This window comes from Sinohyriopsis cumingii, chromosome 7 (genome assembly GCF_028554795.1).
Source record: "Sinohyriopsis cumingii isolate HCF-2022 chromosome 7, ASM2855479v2, whole genome shotgun sequence".
In the NCBI taxonomy this organism is placed as follows: domain Eukaryota; kingdom Metazoa; phylum Mollusca; class Bivalvia; order Unionida; family Unionidae; genus Sinohyriopsis; species Sinohyriopsis cumingii.
In genome coordinates, this window is record NC_142967.1 from 59,116,293 (window position 1) to 59,135,172 (window position 18,880).

General features: G+C 34.2%; 2 protein-coding genes across 4 annotated transcripts in view; one reads left to right on the forward strand and one right to left on the reverse strand.

Moving 5' to 3' along the window:
* The window catches only part of LOC149795336 (kinesin-like protein KIF28), a 206,148-nt gene that overhangs the window by 184,344 nt on the left and 2,924 nt on the right, over positions 1-18,880 (forward strand). The gene's annotated exons all lie outside the window — the stretch shown is intronic.
* The window catches only part of LOC149795338 (uncharacterized), a 252,889-nt gene that overhangs the window by 20,056 nt on the left and 213,953 nt on the right, over positions 1-18,880 (reverse strand). Inside the window, exons 26-29 of one of the 3 annotated variants that reach the window (XM_089965109.1) lie at positions 17,704-17,779; positions 16,506-16,681; positions 13,527-13,727; positions 7,077-8,049 (exon numbers count right to left, since the gene is read on the reverse strand). In XM_089965109.1, the coding sequence (XP_089821235.1) occupies positions 13,553-13,727; positions 16,506-16,681; positions 17,704-17,779 (427 nt within the window). In that variant the 3' untranslated portion in view covers positions 7,077-8,049; positions 13,527-13,552. Of the gene's footprint in view, positions 1-7,076; positions 8,050-10,277; positions 13,728-16,505; positions 16,682-17,703; positions 17,780-18,880 lie in introns of those variants that run through there. The other 2 variants (XR_016422309.1, XM_089965108.1) reach the window with 2 other exon arrangements.

Consider the following 18,880-nt stretch of genomic DNA (forward strand, 5'->3'; position numbering starts at 1 on the left):
TTCTTAAACACTGCTGAAAATTAGTCCTTGTGCATAAACAAGTTATGATAGACCACATGTTTTGAGAAACTGCATTTTTGTTGGCAGAAGGAGGCAGCCTCCGAAGACAGATTGCATTTTCAAGACATTTCCATAAAGTTTATAGGGTATTTATCATACATGTGTATCTTTCTTCTCAACTGTTTTTTTGTTTATATATGAAATACATGTATCCTGTGAAATCCTGTAAACTGTTCAAGGATTACACATCCACTTGCCCAACTCCCAGGAATACTTCAGTTTTAGTTTGGGCAGGCTCAAATTTGCAAGGCACTAACCTGCAGGCAAGTCCAACAAATTGAGAGAGGGATACAATTTACACAAAATTTCATTGACTGTCGGTCGTCTGGGTGAAATATGTTAACTCTGTGCAAATTAATTTACCAACAAATGGTCAAGTTCAGTTCATACTGCTTTTTGTTCTGCAAGTTTTATACCCTGCGATCTCACCACAATACATATATCACCATCTTTATTTAGTGTTTATATGTATTGCATTCTTCTACATATATGTCTACAGTTTCTTTCATTTATTTTATGTCGTTTCCATCTTGTACTCGGTGACTGTCAGTAACAACCAGGAGCATTTCATTCAAAGCAAGATTGATGTTAGGAAAATGTAGCAATTACAGGAGACTTGATACAAACTACTTGGAAAACCATTAAATGAAGACAAATAAGTGTTCTTAAATCATTCTCAAACATCTGATTATTTTCATGCATATCACCAATCGAATGTAACAAAATAAAATTAATGTTAAGTACCATATATACTAACATATAAGCCGAATAATTTAGGAAAAATTAAAGTCCTGGAAGTAAGGGGGTCAGCTTATCCGTGGGCCAATGTCTAAACTTGACAGTTTAGATATTTTTGTTGACTACTGTAATGGCTGTAAATCCTGGGCCATGAAACAGTAATTTTTTCTGTGTCCTAAGACACAGGCATGTAAAAAAATAACTTTCATTAAACAAACATTTATTACAATGTTATAAAGTACTATGATTGATTTTGTTATTATTTTGCATGTGCATATTTTCTGATTTCTCTAACATGAAATTAAATAAAGGTAAATACATACTTCATAATTCATGAGGCAGTTGAGTTTACACGGGAGACCAGGCTGAACTATAATATACAGTACTTACACAGTGCAAAGCATGCATAGCATCACTTAAATCCTTATTTTTTCCCAAATATATTAGATGCAGATTTTGCTTTATTCATTGTTTTGACCAAATTGCATTCTTCCAGATAACATTTTGGCAAGTCCTTAATAGCTGTTTCATTTATGGTGAATCACACGCTCATGAGTTACTCATTTTTAATGATATAGGCAATCCTACAAACTGAGGTAATATTTTAAAAAAGGTATGCACATTTAATTGTACAAGGCACATAACCATCATAATTTACATGTTCATGAAGAGTGGTAATAATAAAGGCTAAATTTTTCATATAGTTCAACTAAGATCAACATCAATCAATTTTAGTTTTGTGTTTTGGCTGAACAAACATAACTTTCCATACAGTGGGAAGCTTTATGTTTCGGCATCTCCTATGTTGATAGTCGGCAAATTTGTCTTTCATTTTGTGACAGCAATACAGGTCTGTTAATCATTAAAACCCTGAAACTGGCTTGTGTTAAGAGGGAATTTTGACCAGCAACTATACTGATACATTGATGTGTAATTGCCTTTTGTTCCATAATATTAGCATGATTACCATAATTTTGTAAAATGGGGTGTAAGGCATACCTATGAACTTTTCCAAAGCCAAGTATGGAGACTGAATAAGAAAAAGAGACCTAAAATCGGGAGGATTTTATATATTTGTGGTTTATTTTTTGTTCTAGTTTATTTTTTTATTTTTTTTTATTGTTGTAGAATTAAAGAAAATAATCAATTTACATGAATACTGTTTAAACTTAACATTCTATTTAGTGAAGAAGTGAATTCTTTCTAGTAAAGTAATTATTCTGTCACAACAATAATTCACAGGTGATACAACTGAACATGTAGGACTTTTCTTGTTTAGAACAAATGAAAATCAAAGACATAATGTAATAATCAGGAGTTCTCTGCAAAAATTGGAAGATATGGAATCGGGAGGTAGGCATGGAGCGACTCCCAAAAGCAGGAAGTTTTTTTCCCTCCTGTCATGAAAGTTGACACTTAATCAAAGCAAACTACTCATCTTTTGCAATATTAGCATGATTTTCGAAGCATTATTTCGGAAACTTCATTATTGTATTTTGGAAATAATACTAAAGTTTAGCGCAAGGGTGCCCATGATTCGACTCCATAGTATGTGCTTAATTCAGTGTGCAATCAAATCTACAATGTACATGCGGTGGCGCCATTATATAAATACGTACAGTAGCCTAATTGCGAGCGTTGAATCGAACCGTATTGATGTTCGTTGTGTTGTCATACTGGGATGACATTTTGAAGAGTTGAGTATTTACAATTTCTAAGCAAAGAAAAAAGTAATTACCAGTGCACTGATATAAAATGTCCAATGCATAAACAAATTATAGTCGAGTCAAAAGGGAGAGGTAGTGTTAAAGCAACTCACGATTGCTAAATTCTTGTCACCGTTCAATCAGATTATATACAAATCTAACTTACGCAGAAACAAAATGAAAACAGAAAATTAAATAAATTACTTAAGTATGCACGTAATTTTTGTTAAATATAAGTTTGCCTAAATAAACGCATTGAGAACTTACCTCGTGCATCTTGAGATGTCTCGGTTTTGTGGGTCGGCTTATACGCAGGTCATGCACTTTTTAGTGTTTATACCTGTTCAGTTTGGGGGGGCGGCTTATACGTGAATGGGCTTATACACGAGTATATACGGTAAATGAATAAAATAAGTGTTCACAACTCATGACTTGTGAGTATAAATAAATTATTACAAATAGTCTTGCTTTATTTCTCCTGCTCTCACTTAAAGATGGGGGCCCCTGAGAAGCCGAGTGGTCTAAAGCGCTCTCTGTCACGGATCATTGCCATCTCACCTCTGTCTGTGTGGGTTAGAGTCTCGGGCTCGGCCAATGTGGATATGTGAGAAAGCTTGCTGGTAGCTTCTCATGGGTCAGTGGTTCTTTCCAGGGTTTTACCAGGTTCTTCCTCCACCATTAATACTGGCCGCCATGTATAGCCTATCTTGTGCTGAAAAATGGCGTTAAACCCTATAACAACAACAACTTAAAAATGTAGCTTTTTCAAAAAATTCTTTCCAATCTATCACATCTGTCTAAATCAATGTACACGTGTACTTTTGCTGTTTCATTATACCTACACTCTCTTTCTAATCTACATAACTACCTGTGTTATATATATAACTTTTTTCAGCACATGGTTGTAGGGTGCCAACAGAGATGCAGAGGAAACAAAAGTTTCTAAAAATATGTGATTTAAACTATACAATATTTTGTCTTATTGTTGTAGTCGTGTTGGATATTATGTTTGGGGCAAGCACAAATTCTGCATGGGCAAGTTTAATATTCCAGTCAGCCTGGGCAAGCTGACTTTTATAAAATTTTGTAAATCCTATAAAGCTAAGGTTAAAAAACAATGCCAGGGCAGAGAGAATAAAGCTATGAGCACTCCTCTTTTATGCTTCAATAAAATTATTTAACCTGTAGAAAGACAAGATGTCCCTGATACTGAGTACATATAAATTCAGACATTTCATTAGGTGCACATGTATAAATTACTAGATAATATGGCTATTGTCTGTTTGTTGCACATTGATGTGAACATCCAGGACAGATTGAAAATTTGTAAAGTTTACTCGGGTTGAATTAAAAGTCCAAACTCTGGCATGTACATTTTGGAATTTTCGGTTGTAGTCTGGTCATATATATATATACATCTTAATGGCAATGCTCTTACATACAGTATGTCAACAGTTATACCTCTTTGGGTCATATTTTGAAATCCAATCAGTCGGATAATGAAGATATGATGAGACATTACCGATTTTTGTGTACTCGAACAAACATGCTTCTATGTAAATTTAAGAACTGTTAATTGAATATTAAAATTAGATTATTTAAATCTTATTGCTGCACTACGTACTGTGCTCCTCTGTGGATAAACTTTAGTGAATGTATGAAAAGAAAACTAGTTATTGGTATTATAACAGTCTTCATTTTCTGTTAGGTCTTCCTAGTTGGAACAGTGCCTCCAGCATGTTTGTAAATTATAATTTATTCGGTTTTGACGAAGTAATGAGAAAGTATGTTTCCTCAATGATGACAAGAATATCTAATAGTAAGAACTGTATATTGAAATCTCTTTGGAACTATGACATTCGTTTAAATTCTCATATTATTTGTAGATGGAACAAGTTATTCTTTAAATGTGCCATTTAATTTCATTCTTAACAATGCATGGCACAATTAATTATTGTATATGTATCTGTATACATATGATATACATGTTCTTTTATGTTTACGATGTTTTTACTTTATAATTATATTTTAATTTAGAGGTATGGACTTTGTAGTCTGAAATAAAGAATTATCTTATCTTCTTATCTTATCCTATATGTGAACACCAAGACGTTCAATAAAAACTGACATGCATTATTAGATGTGTTAGAGGCTGAACACAACCATTGCTGTATTGCATCTGCTATTGCTACTGAGGCTGCTGAGTGTGTTTGGGAACGAGAAAGTTGTCGTATCACACATATTAATATTAATCCTACTAAGGCTGCTGAGTATGGGAACAAGAAAGCTGTCATATCCTTCTGAGGCTGCTGAGTATGTTTGGGAACAAGAAAGCTGTCATATCCTTCTGAGGCTGCTGAGTATGTTTTGGGAACAAGAAAGCTGTCATATCCTTCTGAGGCTGCTGAGAATGTTTGCGAACACTTAGAAAGCTGTCATATCCTTCTGAGGCTGCTGAGTATGTTTGGGAACAAGAAAGTTGTCATATCCTTCTGAGGCTGCTGAGTATGTTTGGGAACAAGAAAGCTGTCATATCCTTCTGAGGCTGCTGAGTATGTCTGGGAACAAGAAAGCTGTCACATCCTTCTGAGACTGCTGAGTATGTTTGGGAACAAGAAAACTCTCATATCCTTTTGAGGCTGCTGAGTATGTTTGGGAACAAGAAATTTGTCATATCACATACCAATCCTTCTGAGGCTGCTGAGTGTGATTGGGAACAAGAAGGCTGTCATATCCTTCTGAGGCTGCTGACTATGTTTGGGAACAAGAAAGCTGTCATATCCTTCTGAGGCTGCTGAGTATGTTTGGGAACAAGAAAGTTGTCATATCACATACCAATCCTTCTGAGGCTGCTGAGTATGTTTGGGAACAAGAAAGTTGTATCACACATACCAGTGCTACTGAGCCTGCTGAAAATGTTTGTGAGCAAGAAAATTGTTGTTGTTGTTGTCGTTGGGTTTAACGCCATATTTCAGCACACAATAGGCTATGCATGGCAGCCAGTATTAATGGTAGAGGAAGAACCCGGGAAAACCCCGGGAAGAACCACCGACCCTCGAGAAGCTACTGGCAAGCTTTCTCACATACCCACGTTAGCCGAATCCTAGACTCAAACCCACGCAGACAGAGGTGAGATGGCAGTGATCCATAACGGAGAGCACTTTAGACCACTCGGCCATTCAGGGCCCCCAAGAAAGTTGTTGTATCACACACACTAATCCTACTGAGGCTGCTGAGTATGTTTGGAAACAAGAAAGTTGTCTTATCACACATCCCAGTTCTACTGAGGCTGCTGAGTATGTTTGGGAACAAGAAATTTGCTGTATCACACATACCAATGCTATTGAGGCTGCTGAGTATGTTTGGGAACAAGAAATTTGCCGTATCACACATACCAATGCTACTGAGGCTGCTGAGTATATTTGGGAACAAGAAAGTTGTCTTATCACACATCCCAGTTCTATTGAGGCTGCTGAGTATGTTTGGGAACAAGAAAGTTGTCTTATCACACATCCCAGTTCTATTGAGGCTGCTGAGTATGTTTGGGAACAAGAAAGTTGTCTTATCACACATCCCAGTTCTATTGAGGCTGCTGAAAAGCACTGCAATTACAAGTACCTGAACTGAAGATTCACAAGTGCAGTGGCAAATTAGAGAATCTCATGGCAATTATTATGCTGCTGAATTGAAAGTCATCAGACAAGGATGGATTAAAAATCACAAAACCATAGATTCATAGGGGTGCTTGTACAGTTTTAAATCACAAAGACACCAAAGCTATCAATGATGAAATCAACAAAGGAATTTTAAAGATTCTTGAGATGTTGGAAAAATATACCAGTGCAGGATCAGAATGGATTCTTGTTAGATGCATGCAAGTTGAAGTGCATATATCCCAAACCAACCATTCTGCTGATCGAGTTATGTACCAAAAGCAGAGTATGTTCTGTCATAGACAGTAATAAACTAAAAGTTGTTGACATATTTTGAATGGGCAGTTTTATTTGCATTACATCCTGCCATTAACAGTAAGACCAGTCATGTAAATATTAGCAATACACTGTACATAGGTGAACTCAGTTTTGGTGATATAGAATTTCTGGTGCAGGTTACTAAGGCCACACTCAGCAAATTTGAAACACTTAATCGTGGTATTTGCTGGTAATGTTTTCATATTATACCCTACTGGTATATCATCTACCTTCGAATATCTCAACATTCCTGTGAATGACCAGGGAATTTGTTATGCTGTTGTTAGATGCAATGGGCAAACTGAGCTGCCGATATTGTATTGTAGCAATGATTCAGTTGATGTGTTTGTTAAATCACTTGATATTACATATACATGGATTCTACAACTCTCTTTGCCCTCTATCATGATTATAACCAATCATTATATTAATGAATTTTATATGGATACTCATTACTGGATTTGTGATGGCACTTTCAGTGAGACAATTTTGCCATCTGATTTAAAAAGTTCATGATCATTGTCACATCATGGGCACATATAGAGGAGCTGCATGCAGCAAATGCAATTTGCATGTAAGAATTAAACCAGTCAAATATTTTTGTAGTGCATCATAACCTGCATGGGTATGATGGACATTTAATAATACAAGCAGCTGCAACAGTGTCAAAGGCACCTGGTAAGTAGTATTCCAAACAATATGGTTAAAGTTTTTAAATTCATCACTAGATAAGCTAGTTAGCAATTTAGTAGCAGAAAACTAAAAGATCACAACTCATTATTGTACCACTATTTCAGAAAAAAGGTTATGAGCCTGCAATGTCTGGTCAGCATCTTGGTGTAAAAATTGGGGTGACCATCATGATCTTGCTTGCTGATGTGTTATTGCTAGCAGTTGTGTTTGAAAAATTTCATGACACTGCTATGCATATGTACAAGTTATATCCCATGCACTATTTTACATTACTGGGAATGCCTTGGGATGCACTTGTATCAAAAACAAAAATCAAGATAAAATATTTGACTCATACTGATGATATACATTTGTTTATTGAGTGCTCACATGATGAAACTTCAATGGCAAGTCACTGATATATGTGCACCTTGCAACAGGTATGTCCCAGATAGTTACATTACATATCTCTACGACAATAATGTTTATGGTTGAGTAATGATGCTACCATTACCCAGTGATGGGTTTACATGGATTGATCCAGACCTGCATATATTTATATATAAAGATAATGTACTATATGATTACAACAGCAATCATATATAGCTGATTTAGAATACCCTGAATAACTTCACCATACCCATTAGCCATTAGCACCAAAGTATTGTCAATGCCATGCAAGTGGTTTTCACTTTATCAGTGTAAAATCATTGATGAATCGGGATGTTTATTTACTGAATGTACAATGCTTGTCTCAAATCTCTTGACCAAAAACAATTATGTATTACATGTATGAAAGCTACAGTTGTATTGCGATTATTAAGGCATGTAAGTAGGTCCATAGAGTGGTTGCCTTCTGTCAACAAGCTTGGATGGCCCCATACTTGAAGATTAATATGGATCTGAAAAAAAGGCCACTAACGACTTTGAAAAATATTTCTTCAAGCTCGTGAACAATTTATATGTGGCAAAACAGTGGAAAATTTGTGAAAATAAATTTGAGTCGACCCTGTTTGTGATAGTGAACAAGATTAGTTTTAAAGCCTTCATGCTGATCCTGCATTTGAATCCCAAAAGATATTTGATGGTGGACTTACTGCTATTCATAGTAAAAACAAAACCTAAGTTGAGAAAACCATTCTGTGTTGATTCGTCAATACAAGACCTGTTGGAGCTGCTTATGTATGAGTTTAATTAAGATCAAGCCCTTTTACCAAGATTATGTCAATATGCTTTATACTGATTATGTCAACATGCTTTATACTGATTATGTTGACATGCTTTATACTGATTATGTCGACATGCTTTATACTGATTGTGTCAACATGCTTTATACTGATTGTGTCGACATGCTTTATACTGATTATGTTGACATGCTTTATACTGATTGTGTCGACATGCTTTATACTGATTGTGTCAACATGCTTTATACTGATTATGTCGACATGCTTTATACTGATTGTGTCAACATGCTTTATACTGATTGTGTCGACATGCTTTATACTGATTGTGTCGACATGCTTTATACTGATTATGTTGACATGCTTTATACTGATTGTGTCGACATGCTTTATACTGATTATGTTGACATGCTTTATACTGATTATGTTGACATGCTTTATACTGATTATGTCGACATGCTTTATAGTGACACCCTTTCTTTACTGTTGCATAAAAACCGCTGATGATGTTTATTCAGATATTGCATCAAGTACAGTCTTAAAACAAATTTGACAACAGCAATTAGAAATTAGAAAATTCAAAGATGATTGCTCAGGTATACCAGTTGAATAATATTTGGGACTTTGACCTAATGGATCTCAGGCATGATATGCATGTGGATGTAAATTTGCACATACAGCAAATATGATTCGGTCAAAGAAACATCACATGGGTGTCACTGTTTTCTGAAGTACCGAAGTGAGTCTGTCACTGCTGGATACCAAGCAATGGATATTTTTTGAAGAAATTACCACTTACGAATTTGGACATCGTGCATTTATATGTTAACATAATAAAATAGATTTTGGTGGTAATTCCGTATTCTCAGGAACAACCTGCAATTCCTTTCACACAAATGCTTAATTTAGTGGACATTTATCCCTAAGTGCCAAATGATAACATGTTGGTTACTGTGGAAAACCAATCTCATCCGAAATTGTAAATAAATCAATGGACTATACTGAGTCAGTAGTGCAGCACTGACCAACCTCTTACTCTCCCGGTGTATATAAATACTGAACAAAATTATTTCCAAGTGGTTCTAACAGCAGTGGTTGCAATGTCTGTAACAGTAACTGTTTTGTTAAATTGCATTAGCTGGTTTCAATCCAATCATGCAAGTATGACTACTGAAAGTCAAGTGATTGATTTGTGTCCTGTTGGTAACATGCAGCATGAACACAATTAATAGGTGCTTCACCAGATTTTTTGGTTGGTTTGAATCAAGTCGTGTTCCAGGCCAAGGTATATGTTTCTCACCAGGATATTTACTCCATGGTGTTCCTGGTAATTTGTGTTAAAACATTAGTGACAGAATTGCCAATGACATTTTCTTTTAGATGTGCTTGAGTCCAGTGATGGTACTGAAAGGTCCAATGAACATGAACTTCTTTGCTCAACATAAAACAAAGTTCAAATGATCACAATCTAACAGTTTCGTGTTTGAAAGCAAGTTGGATTTGCAGTATGTGTTTTCATGTATGTGTGTGTGCGCATGATTTGGATTCTTAAAGTAGCTTGAACAATTTCTCAGTCATGTCGCTATGATGTCTGCAGTGTGGCAGCTCACAGTGATGGAAGGCTGAAACAGCGTAAAACTTCAGTATAGAATATGGCCTGACAGCATCAGTCTCCACTACCAGTAATGTCAGAAGAATAAAAAGCAGAGACCTACTTGTTGGTGTAGTCACTGCCCAGATTACACTCTCAAAGAAGACGAACCCGATGCTGTTTTTAATATAAATAATGGAAGCATATTTTTTACTGAATGGTATACCACGATCATGGAAAAATCAATCCTGATTTAGTTGCTGCAGCGTATACTTACCTGGAGGGTAATTATCATGGAAGCTTGTATTTCAAAGACAACAGATGATAGTAAACACTACATTCTCAACAGAAAACTTGCTCAAATTGGAACATTCATTTCCAAGTTTAATCGATGCAGAGGTATAGCATGAAACTGATGATAGCTTTCAATTTTATCAGTAAATAGCTTGATAACGAAATCAAGCATGAACTCATCGAGATGTACGGAATTACAGTAAAATATTTACATGTTCAAGTACATGTATCGTTACTATCAAAGAAAACTTGCTGAGCATTTATCACATTAACTACTACTAGTATTCGTGTCCACCTAGGCCACAGCAAACTCTTTCCTGCTTATTTCATCAGGTATTGGTGTGGTATTCAGCCGGTGTTTTAAAAAAAACATTAGAACTGTAAGACAATATATATATATATATATATATATATATATATATATATATATATATAGTAAAACCTGTTATAAGAGACTGCCCCTTCTGCCAATAAAAAAAGGTCTCTCAAAACAGGTGGTCTCTCATAACAGGTTTGTGCAAAAAGACCAGTTTTAGTTCTTATTAAAATATTGTATGCATTCATCTGAAAACAAAATTATGTAGCAATAAAGATATACTTCTATCATTAGACATGAAATCACATTTTCATTTGAAGATCACATGTACATGTATTAGTATATGAAATCGTTTCTGATTAACTCCTTTTAGAGAGATTGGGACCTAAAATCGGGACGTTTTTTGTGGCATTTTTAAAGCCTTGTTTTCACTAATATTGATCTATCTTTCGGGTCTAATATGGGCGAAATTCACAAAGGATGCATGGTTTCTCTCTGTGAAGTGTCTTATTTTCCCCCATGACGTGCTCTATTTTCATATTCTGGTCAGCTGTGGCCAAACGGAACAATAGCTAATGTTAATCTTAAATAAACAAGCAAGAAAGCCAGCGCGATTAATTAAAAGATAATCCTTGTCGATGCAACTATTTTGTGAAAACAACTTGCCCTCCATCATGATTCAAAGAAACTGTGTTACACAAGCACCAGCAATTGATTGGCAAATAAAGGATTACCAAATTTGTTGAGCTAATGGTACCTAAATAGGCATCCTCATGGTACCATACACATGTCAACTATTTTCCTCTCATTGAATATCCAACCTTATTCTGAATTAGTTTTTTGAGGACACATACTGCGTGGTATGTATTTTCATTCCTTCTTTTAATTCAACAATGGTAATTGACATTCGTATATACATTATAAAAATGACAGGTGCTCACTCGTGTAAGTTTCTTTGGTGGGAATGGAGCTACAACATTCATGGTGATCATTCTTGGGATTGAAATTAATTGCGGACAATTTTATTGTTGTTTATTATTTGCTTTTTTCTTCTGATTTTTGTATTGTTATAGATGAAAAAAAAATCATAAATTTACATGAAAAATGTTTAAACTGATCATCCTATTAAGCAAAGAAGCAAATTCTCTCTAGTAATTATTTCGTCACGACAATATTCACAGGTGATACAACGGAACAAGGCTTCCATGGAATGCATATGATATATCTATTTATGTAGGACTTTTCTTTTTTAGGAGACATGAAAATTAAAGACATAATGTAATAATCAGGAGTTCTCTGCAAAATTCAAGAGATATTATGAAATCGGGAGGTAGGCATGGAGTGACCCCAAAATTTGGGAGTTTTTTTTTCCCCCATCAGAGTTGACAGGCATGGTGTAAGGTTGCTTACATTAAAGCAAACTACAACTAAGCTTTTACTGTATTAGCATAACTTTTGAAGGATTATTTCTGAAACTTCATTATGGTATTTGAAGATGTCATTAAAGTTTAGTGGAGTGGTGCCCATGATTCAACTCCAAGGGATGTACTTCATTCAGCGGAATGTACTTCATTCAGCGCGTGTTCAAACCTACGATGTACATGCTGTGGTGCCATTATGTAAATATGTTCAGTAGCCTAATTGCGCGCATTGAATCAAAATGTATTGTTGTTCATTGTGTTGTCATACTGGGATCAAATTTTAACAAGTTAGGTATTTACAGTTTCAAGGCAAAATAAAAAACTGGTGCAATGATGCATAAACAAACAATGAGTCAAAAGGGAGAGGTAGTGTTACAGCAGCTAGCAATTATTCAATTCTTGTCATCATTCTATCAAATTGTACACAAATCTGAATTAGAAACAATAAGAAAACAAACTTAAATAAATTACTTTTCAAACAAGTTTATACCATTTCTTTTTAATAATTATACATGCCAAGCCCGAGATAAGTATATGTGTACTCTTTGTTAATATATGTTTGCCTAAATAAATGCATTTTGAACTTACCTCATGCATCTTGTGATGTCTCAGAGTTGTGGGTCAGCTTATACACGAGTCATGCACTTTTTAGTGTTTATACCTGTTCAGTTTGGGGGGTGGCTTATACACAAACGGGGTTATATGCAAGTATATGGTAGTTAGAGAACAAACAATTTGATCTTGTCATTAATTGTTCATACATTTTAGTCATTTTAGTGCCTTTCTGTATTTGTTAGTGCCTTTTTTAGTGTTCTTAAGTTTGTGCCTTCTTAGTGCTAGAGATGGTTAGTAGGACCCTATCATTAGCACACGAAAATGCTCAATCATTGACTGCACCACCAGGTACGAAAACATTTGGGGATTTTAATGGTTGCTGCTTCATGAATTAAATGTCCCAAGTTTTTGAAGAAATGATTGTTTTGTTTTATTATTAATCATCAGTAACACTCACACAGGCAAAAAAAAAAAATGTTATGCATTTGTCATGTTTCAGAACCTCTTGGAGTATTGTTTTTAATGATCTTCCAAAGGTTGGTTATCTTGAAAAGACATGTTAAAGGTAATTTATACAGCAAAGCTAAAACATTGTTAGAAAAAGCATTCTAATGACAATTGTTCCCAGTGTAATTATGCAGACACATTACTGACACGTGAACATAACTAATATTGACCATGTGACACAAATACAATTAAACTGCAACAGTATATCAGTTCTTTTAGCAACCAATGAAATGAAAATAAGTTTTCAAAACATGGAACCACGAAATGATAAATGCAGTGCATCTTCAAAAAAACCCACTTCAATCAAGCTAATAAAATAATTAGGTATGAGTAAGTAAATTAAAAATAATGCAATGCATCTAACAAAAAAACACTTAATTCATGCAAGAAAACAAACCATAAATTTTAAGTAATTATTGTAGACCTATCAAAATTAAGCACAAACTCTCGGCACTAAAATTAAAATTATCTAGCACAGATAGGTGTATATTTGAGCAAGATTGGGTGAGTCTACCTTATAAGCCTTTTTTAATTTTTTTATTATTTCTTAGTCTCATTTCCAAGAGGTGGAAGTCTCACAGGCAGTGGTTGCTGGGCCATTTCTGCTTCCACAGTTCCCTCATGATCCATATAATGTGCCTCTGCAGTTCCATCATGTAATTCTGGTGCCTGACTTAACTTCTTTGACTTCTTCTTTTTCTTTCTCTTTTTGGTGCTGCAAATGAAAAATGAATCATTCCAACAGTTTTAAAAGTAAATTATACAGTTAAAGGTTTACAACTCTAACACTCATTATGTAAAGTATTCCCTTGTATGTACAATAGAAAAACTTGAAATAATCAAAGATTTGAGGCCACAGCATGGTCTTTGAGCTTTTAGAGAATCTAATGTACGTGTGAACCTCCTGTATGTGAGGGTTTATATCCCTAGTTTAGAGATGCCTCCATCCTTCACATCACTTACCAAAAACTTATATGTATGCAAAATTATTAGTGAAAATTTATATTCTTACCATCTTGTTCATATTCTGGTTCCAGTGTAGTATAGTTAACAGTGTTTCCCTATTGTGCTTAAAAAAACCCAAATATTTTATTTGACCCTTAGTTTGTTTTTTTACTCAGTGTGACCGTCAGTTCTGACACCAAGGGGGATTTTTTACTCTCAGTTTTGCACCCCTTGGGAATATGCTGTTTACAGTAATGATGCCAGTGACCACATGACTGTGAACTGGCTTTAAGCAGGGTAAGACAATGTAGTTGCTAGTTTTGCCCTTTCATCATGTTGGCATGGTCATTTTTTGTTTCATTGTTTGAAGTTTGTGGAGGTGGATTACACAAGTGTGAGCACAAGTAATTCCAAAAAGATTAAAGACATTCATTGAGTATGATTGGGTTACAGAAAAGCTCAGTCAATACTCAATACATATTACTTTGATTCTCTCTGCAAGGCATGCACTACTTAAATGATTACAGCTGTCAGGATGGATTAGTGGGTGTGTTTTAGGATTTTTAATATAGTTTTAACAATTTTAGGATTTTTAGCATAGTTTTAACAATTTTAGGATTTTTAGTGTAGTTTTAACAATTTTAGGATTTTTAGCGTAGTTTTAACAATTTTAGGATTTTTAATTTAGTTTTAACAATTTCAGGATTTTTAATGTAATTTTAACAATTTTAGGATTTTTAATGTAGTTTTAACAATTTTACGATTTTAATGTAAATTTAACAATTTCAGGATTTTTAATGTAATTTTAACAATTTTAGGATTTTTAATGTAGTTTTAAAATTTATAGGAGTTTTAATATAGTTTTAAAATTTTTAGCCATATCACCATGATGTCTACAGTGTAGCAGTTTATAGTGATTTCAAGCACTGGGGCATCATGTCCAAGCCAGACACATTATCCTGACACCAGGCCGACTATTCCTAACATTAACCTCTTAATGCTGAGTGCCAAGCGAGGCAGCTGCTAGTACTATTTTTACAAGTCTTTGCTATGACTCGTCTGGGTTTGGAACCCACGACCTCCTGTATCTAAAGAAAGATTAAAGTCTGTATGTATAATCAAAAGTATTTTGACCTGGATTAAAGATGTTAAATGATTATGGTTGGATTACTCAGGAGCTCAAATGGCATAAAACTGGGTTGATTTGACTATGTTGTTTAAAGTTTGTCAAGATGTCTTAGTGTGTCAATGCCAAAAGACCAAAATCCAATCCACCAAAAGATCACAAGAAATTCAATAGTGTTTGGAACTGGGAATTTCAGTGGTTGCAAATCGTGTTAAAAGGGACATGAATAAGCATTCTGTTCTTCCTTTAAAGCTGATTTGAAAGTCTGCTACAGTGGCAAGAACTACAAGTGTCACGCAGAAACCCCATCTCATAAAAGCAAATTAACCACAACAAAAATGACATCACTGAAATCCATGTTTGTGGAATCTGCATCAAATGTGGATAAAGTTTCACATGCTGAGACACTGCTTGCCAGCTTTATAGCTGAACATAATCTTCCATTTCTATGGCTCAATCAAACATATTGTCAACTTAAAAAGGCAAGGACTTATTGGGCCATTTGCACAGGCAGAAAACTTGTGAAGTATTACACTGAAATTAAATATAACTTAAGGAAAAGGAAAGTACAAGTTAAATGAAAACATTTAGTGCATCAAACACAATGCTTATATGATATAGCAAAGCATAAATTTTAATACAAATACAGGTTGTTAGGACTTGCAGGAAAATGAAAGCAATATACTTGTTTGTAAACAGCCATTGTAAACAACATTGATGGACAGTCTTCACTTTGCAGTTAGTAGCATTTAATTTACCCATGATATTCTCAAATTATTAAAATCCAAATAACTAGATAAAAGTATTGTTTAATGAATATTGTCATGACAGATAAACACAGTGCAATGCATTTCTGAATGGGAATAGAGGCATGAAAACATAAACAAAATTGTTTGAATTGACTATTTTTGTTTACTGTAGACATCTTGAGTTTCCAGCATGATCCCTAGAACTATATAAAACAAAATTGTATGTCACACTTATAAGGCAACACTTATTTTGCATAAATCAAATTTTCAGTATAAAAGTCCACTTGTAAGCAAATATATATGGCACACCTAATATTAAGAGAAGCCAAAAATGGTTAATCTTGTTTGCTTGGGAGACTTGAATTTGTAAGGCAGTGAAAAATAACCAAACATATATGATGAGGTAACGTCTTCGAAGAAATATATAATACTGCACTGAGAAAAAGGTTAAGTTTCATATTTATGTACTATCACTGTCAGTACCCTTATTTAATAATATTAAAGCCTATGTCACTGCAAAGCAGCAAATTAGAGATTCATTCAAATTTCTTTGCTAACGATTTTATAGCTATATATCCTTCCATACAAGAACTCATCACATATTTTTCCCTTGGACAGTGGATGCAGACTTACAAAATAAGCACTTGGTCAGATCAATATATAGTATACTTACTTAGTCTGCTGTGAAGTGTTCCCATCCTTTTCCATTGTACTGGGGTCATAGGTCTTCTCCAGAATGCCTGAGATACCAGCATCAGATTCATCTGGATGCAGTATTACCAGGATAGTTTTCAGTTCCTCCTTACTAATTTGACCACTTTTGACCAAATCAATGAGGAGCACTAACTCCTGAAATAATTAGGTTACAATGCATTCTAAAAACCTTAGCTAAAACATTAGTGTTCCTCATTTTACGAGCCTCTGAGGCCCATCTGATAAATACAGTATATACTCGCTTATAGATCAAGTCCACCTGCAAACTGCTCATACCAAGATCTGCCACAGCATAACGCAGTTTGTTAGGAATAATCAATAGAACAAACAACATAGACCCATATCTGCTAGCACATTATGTGAAGGCATATCAGCATCTATGTTTGCAGTTGGACTTAATTTATAAGCATGTATATATACTTTGGAAAATGTAGTCATTTTTCAGTATTTTACTTTTAATATCAAACTTTGTTATATTTTATGAAAAAGGGAACAGGGGAACTTTATTGGCACCATAACAAAATTAGACTTTATCTACTGGATACAGTGGGTGCTCATTTTATTTGCAGAAAGTTCTCCAGAAAAGAGATATAAGTTAGCTGTTACAGGACTAATTGTACTAATGATATGGAAAATTGGAACCAGCCTAGGAATGAGTAAGATAAAATAGACTATATGTGGGTTTGGCTGACCATGATTGGAAAAGGAATTCTTTTGAGTTTATCATAGTTCTAACTGAAAAAAAACAGATATTGTTTTATTGAAGGAACTGCAGTACTTTTACAGACCTGAGTTTGGAAAACTCATTACTGAAATTACCTATAACTCTTCGGTACAGAATTGAAAACATGTTTCAAACACATGTAGGTCCTGTGGTTCATATGGTTTTCTGTCAGAAGCTGTCATCACAGATGTGTCAGTACTGACAAATATACGTTTGATAATGAGACTACAGAGAGATAACATTATTGAAATTTTAATACACAAACAGCATGAGTTATTATTCAATAATTTCAACATGGTCAGGGACTGGTCAGTTTGCTTTTTATGATCATATTAACAAGGGTATGTCACTGACTAATGACTGATCAATTATTAGAATGTTATCGTGATGATGAATATAATTCTGAACAGATGGTTTTTATTACATCATTTACCTGTTCCTTAAAAGCTTTCTTTTTTCTTCTCTCGAATTTTTCCAATTCACTGCGCTTCTTAAGTTCTTTTTTCTTCCTATAAAGTTAAAATAAGTTTGAATTAATCCCAATAAGTACATGGGTTCAAAAGTTCATGTTTGTTGTTGTTGAATTGATCTGCATAATTTTGCAAATAGTTCTTTCTTCGTTGGTGAACAAATTCAAGAATCGGGGAAGCTGTAGTCCAATCAACACAATATCCAATGTAACATAAGATATACAGTGTATGTCCTTTTGCAATAACTCGGAGATCATTGGGAAAACAATACAATACTCTCTAATGTGTCATAAAACTTAGATATGCACAAATTATGCAAAAATATCATCTGTTTTACTGTAAATAGAAATTTATATTTAAAAAAAAAAAATTAAAAATTATGCTTTTTCTTGCATGTATTGACTGATGTTGCTTCTAAATGCTGAAACTCTGATAGTTTTCTTCATAATATTTTGCCCTATTGCAAAGGAACCAAACTCTTGTGCCTCCTTGAGGAATGTAATGTTTCGTTGTTTCCACAAATGTGAATCTGCAGTAAATTATAATCTTTAAAGGAGTATTATAAATTTGAATTTATAACTTAACTTACATAAAAATCATTGCCCAAATTAGTGATTTAAAAAAATTATTATTTAGATAAATAAAAGAATACTCTCTTATTGGCAAATGTTACAAAGGATAGAGTTGGAGCTGAATAGTTCCTTTGCTAAACAATGATGTATAAAACAGCTTATTTTTAAAGCATTAGAGTTTAAACATTTACTGCCATTATATTGTACAGTGATGTGATTCTTCAATTGTTCAAACCTGAAATAATCAAACTCATTTCATTGCATGCATACAAGAACATTAGGCCTATGTAACTCTTAATTCAAAAACAGGTTGCAATGTTAAATCCTTATAACAGAAACTACAGCTCAACTCAAAATCCCATTACACTTTAACAAATCTCAGAGCTTTCTGAAAGTATTTTGTACAGATTGTGTGTATTGGAAGAGTGAAAAGGAAACTCATTGTAATAAAAAATATTTGTGACTACAAAGTGATTAAATAATTTATCAATAATACAGAGGTTTTTAAATGCCTGCATGACTATTTGTAAAATGAATAATTTAAAGACATACTGATGTCTCAACAAAT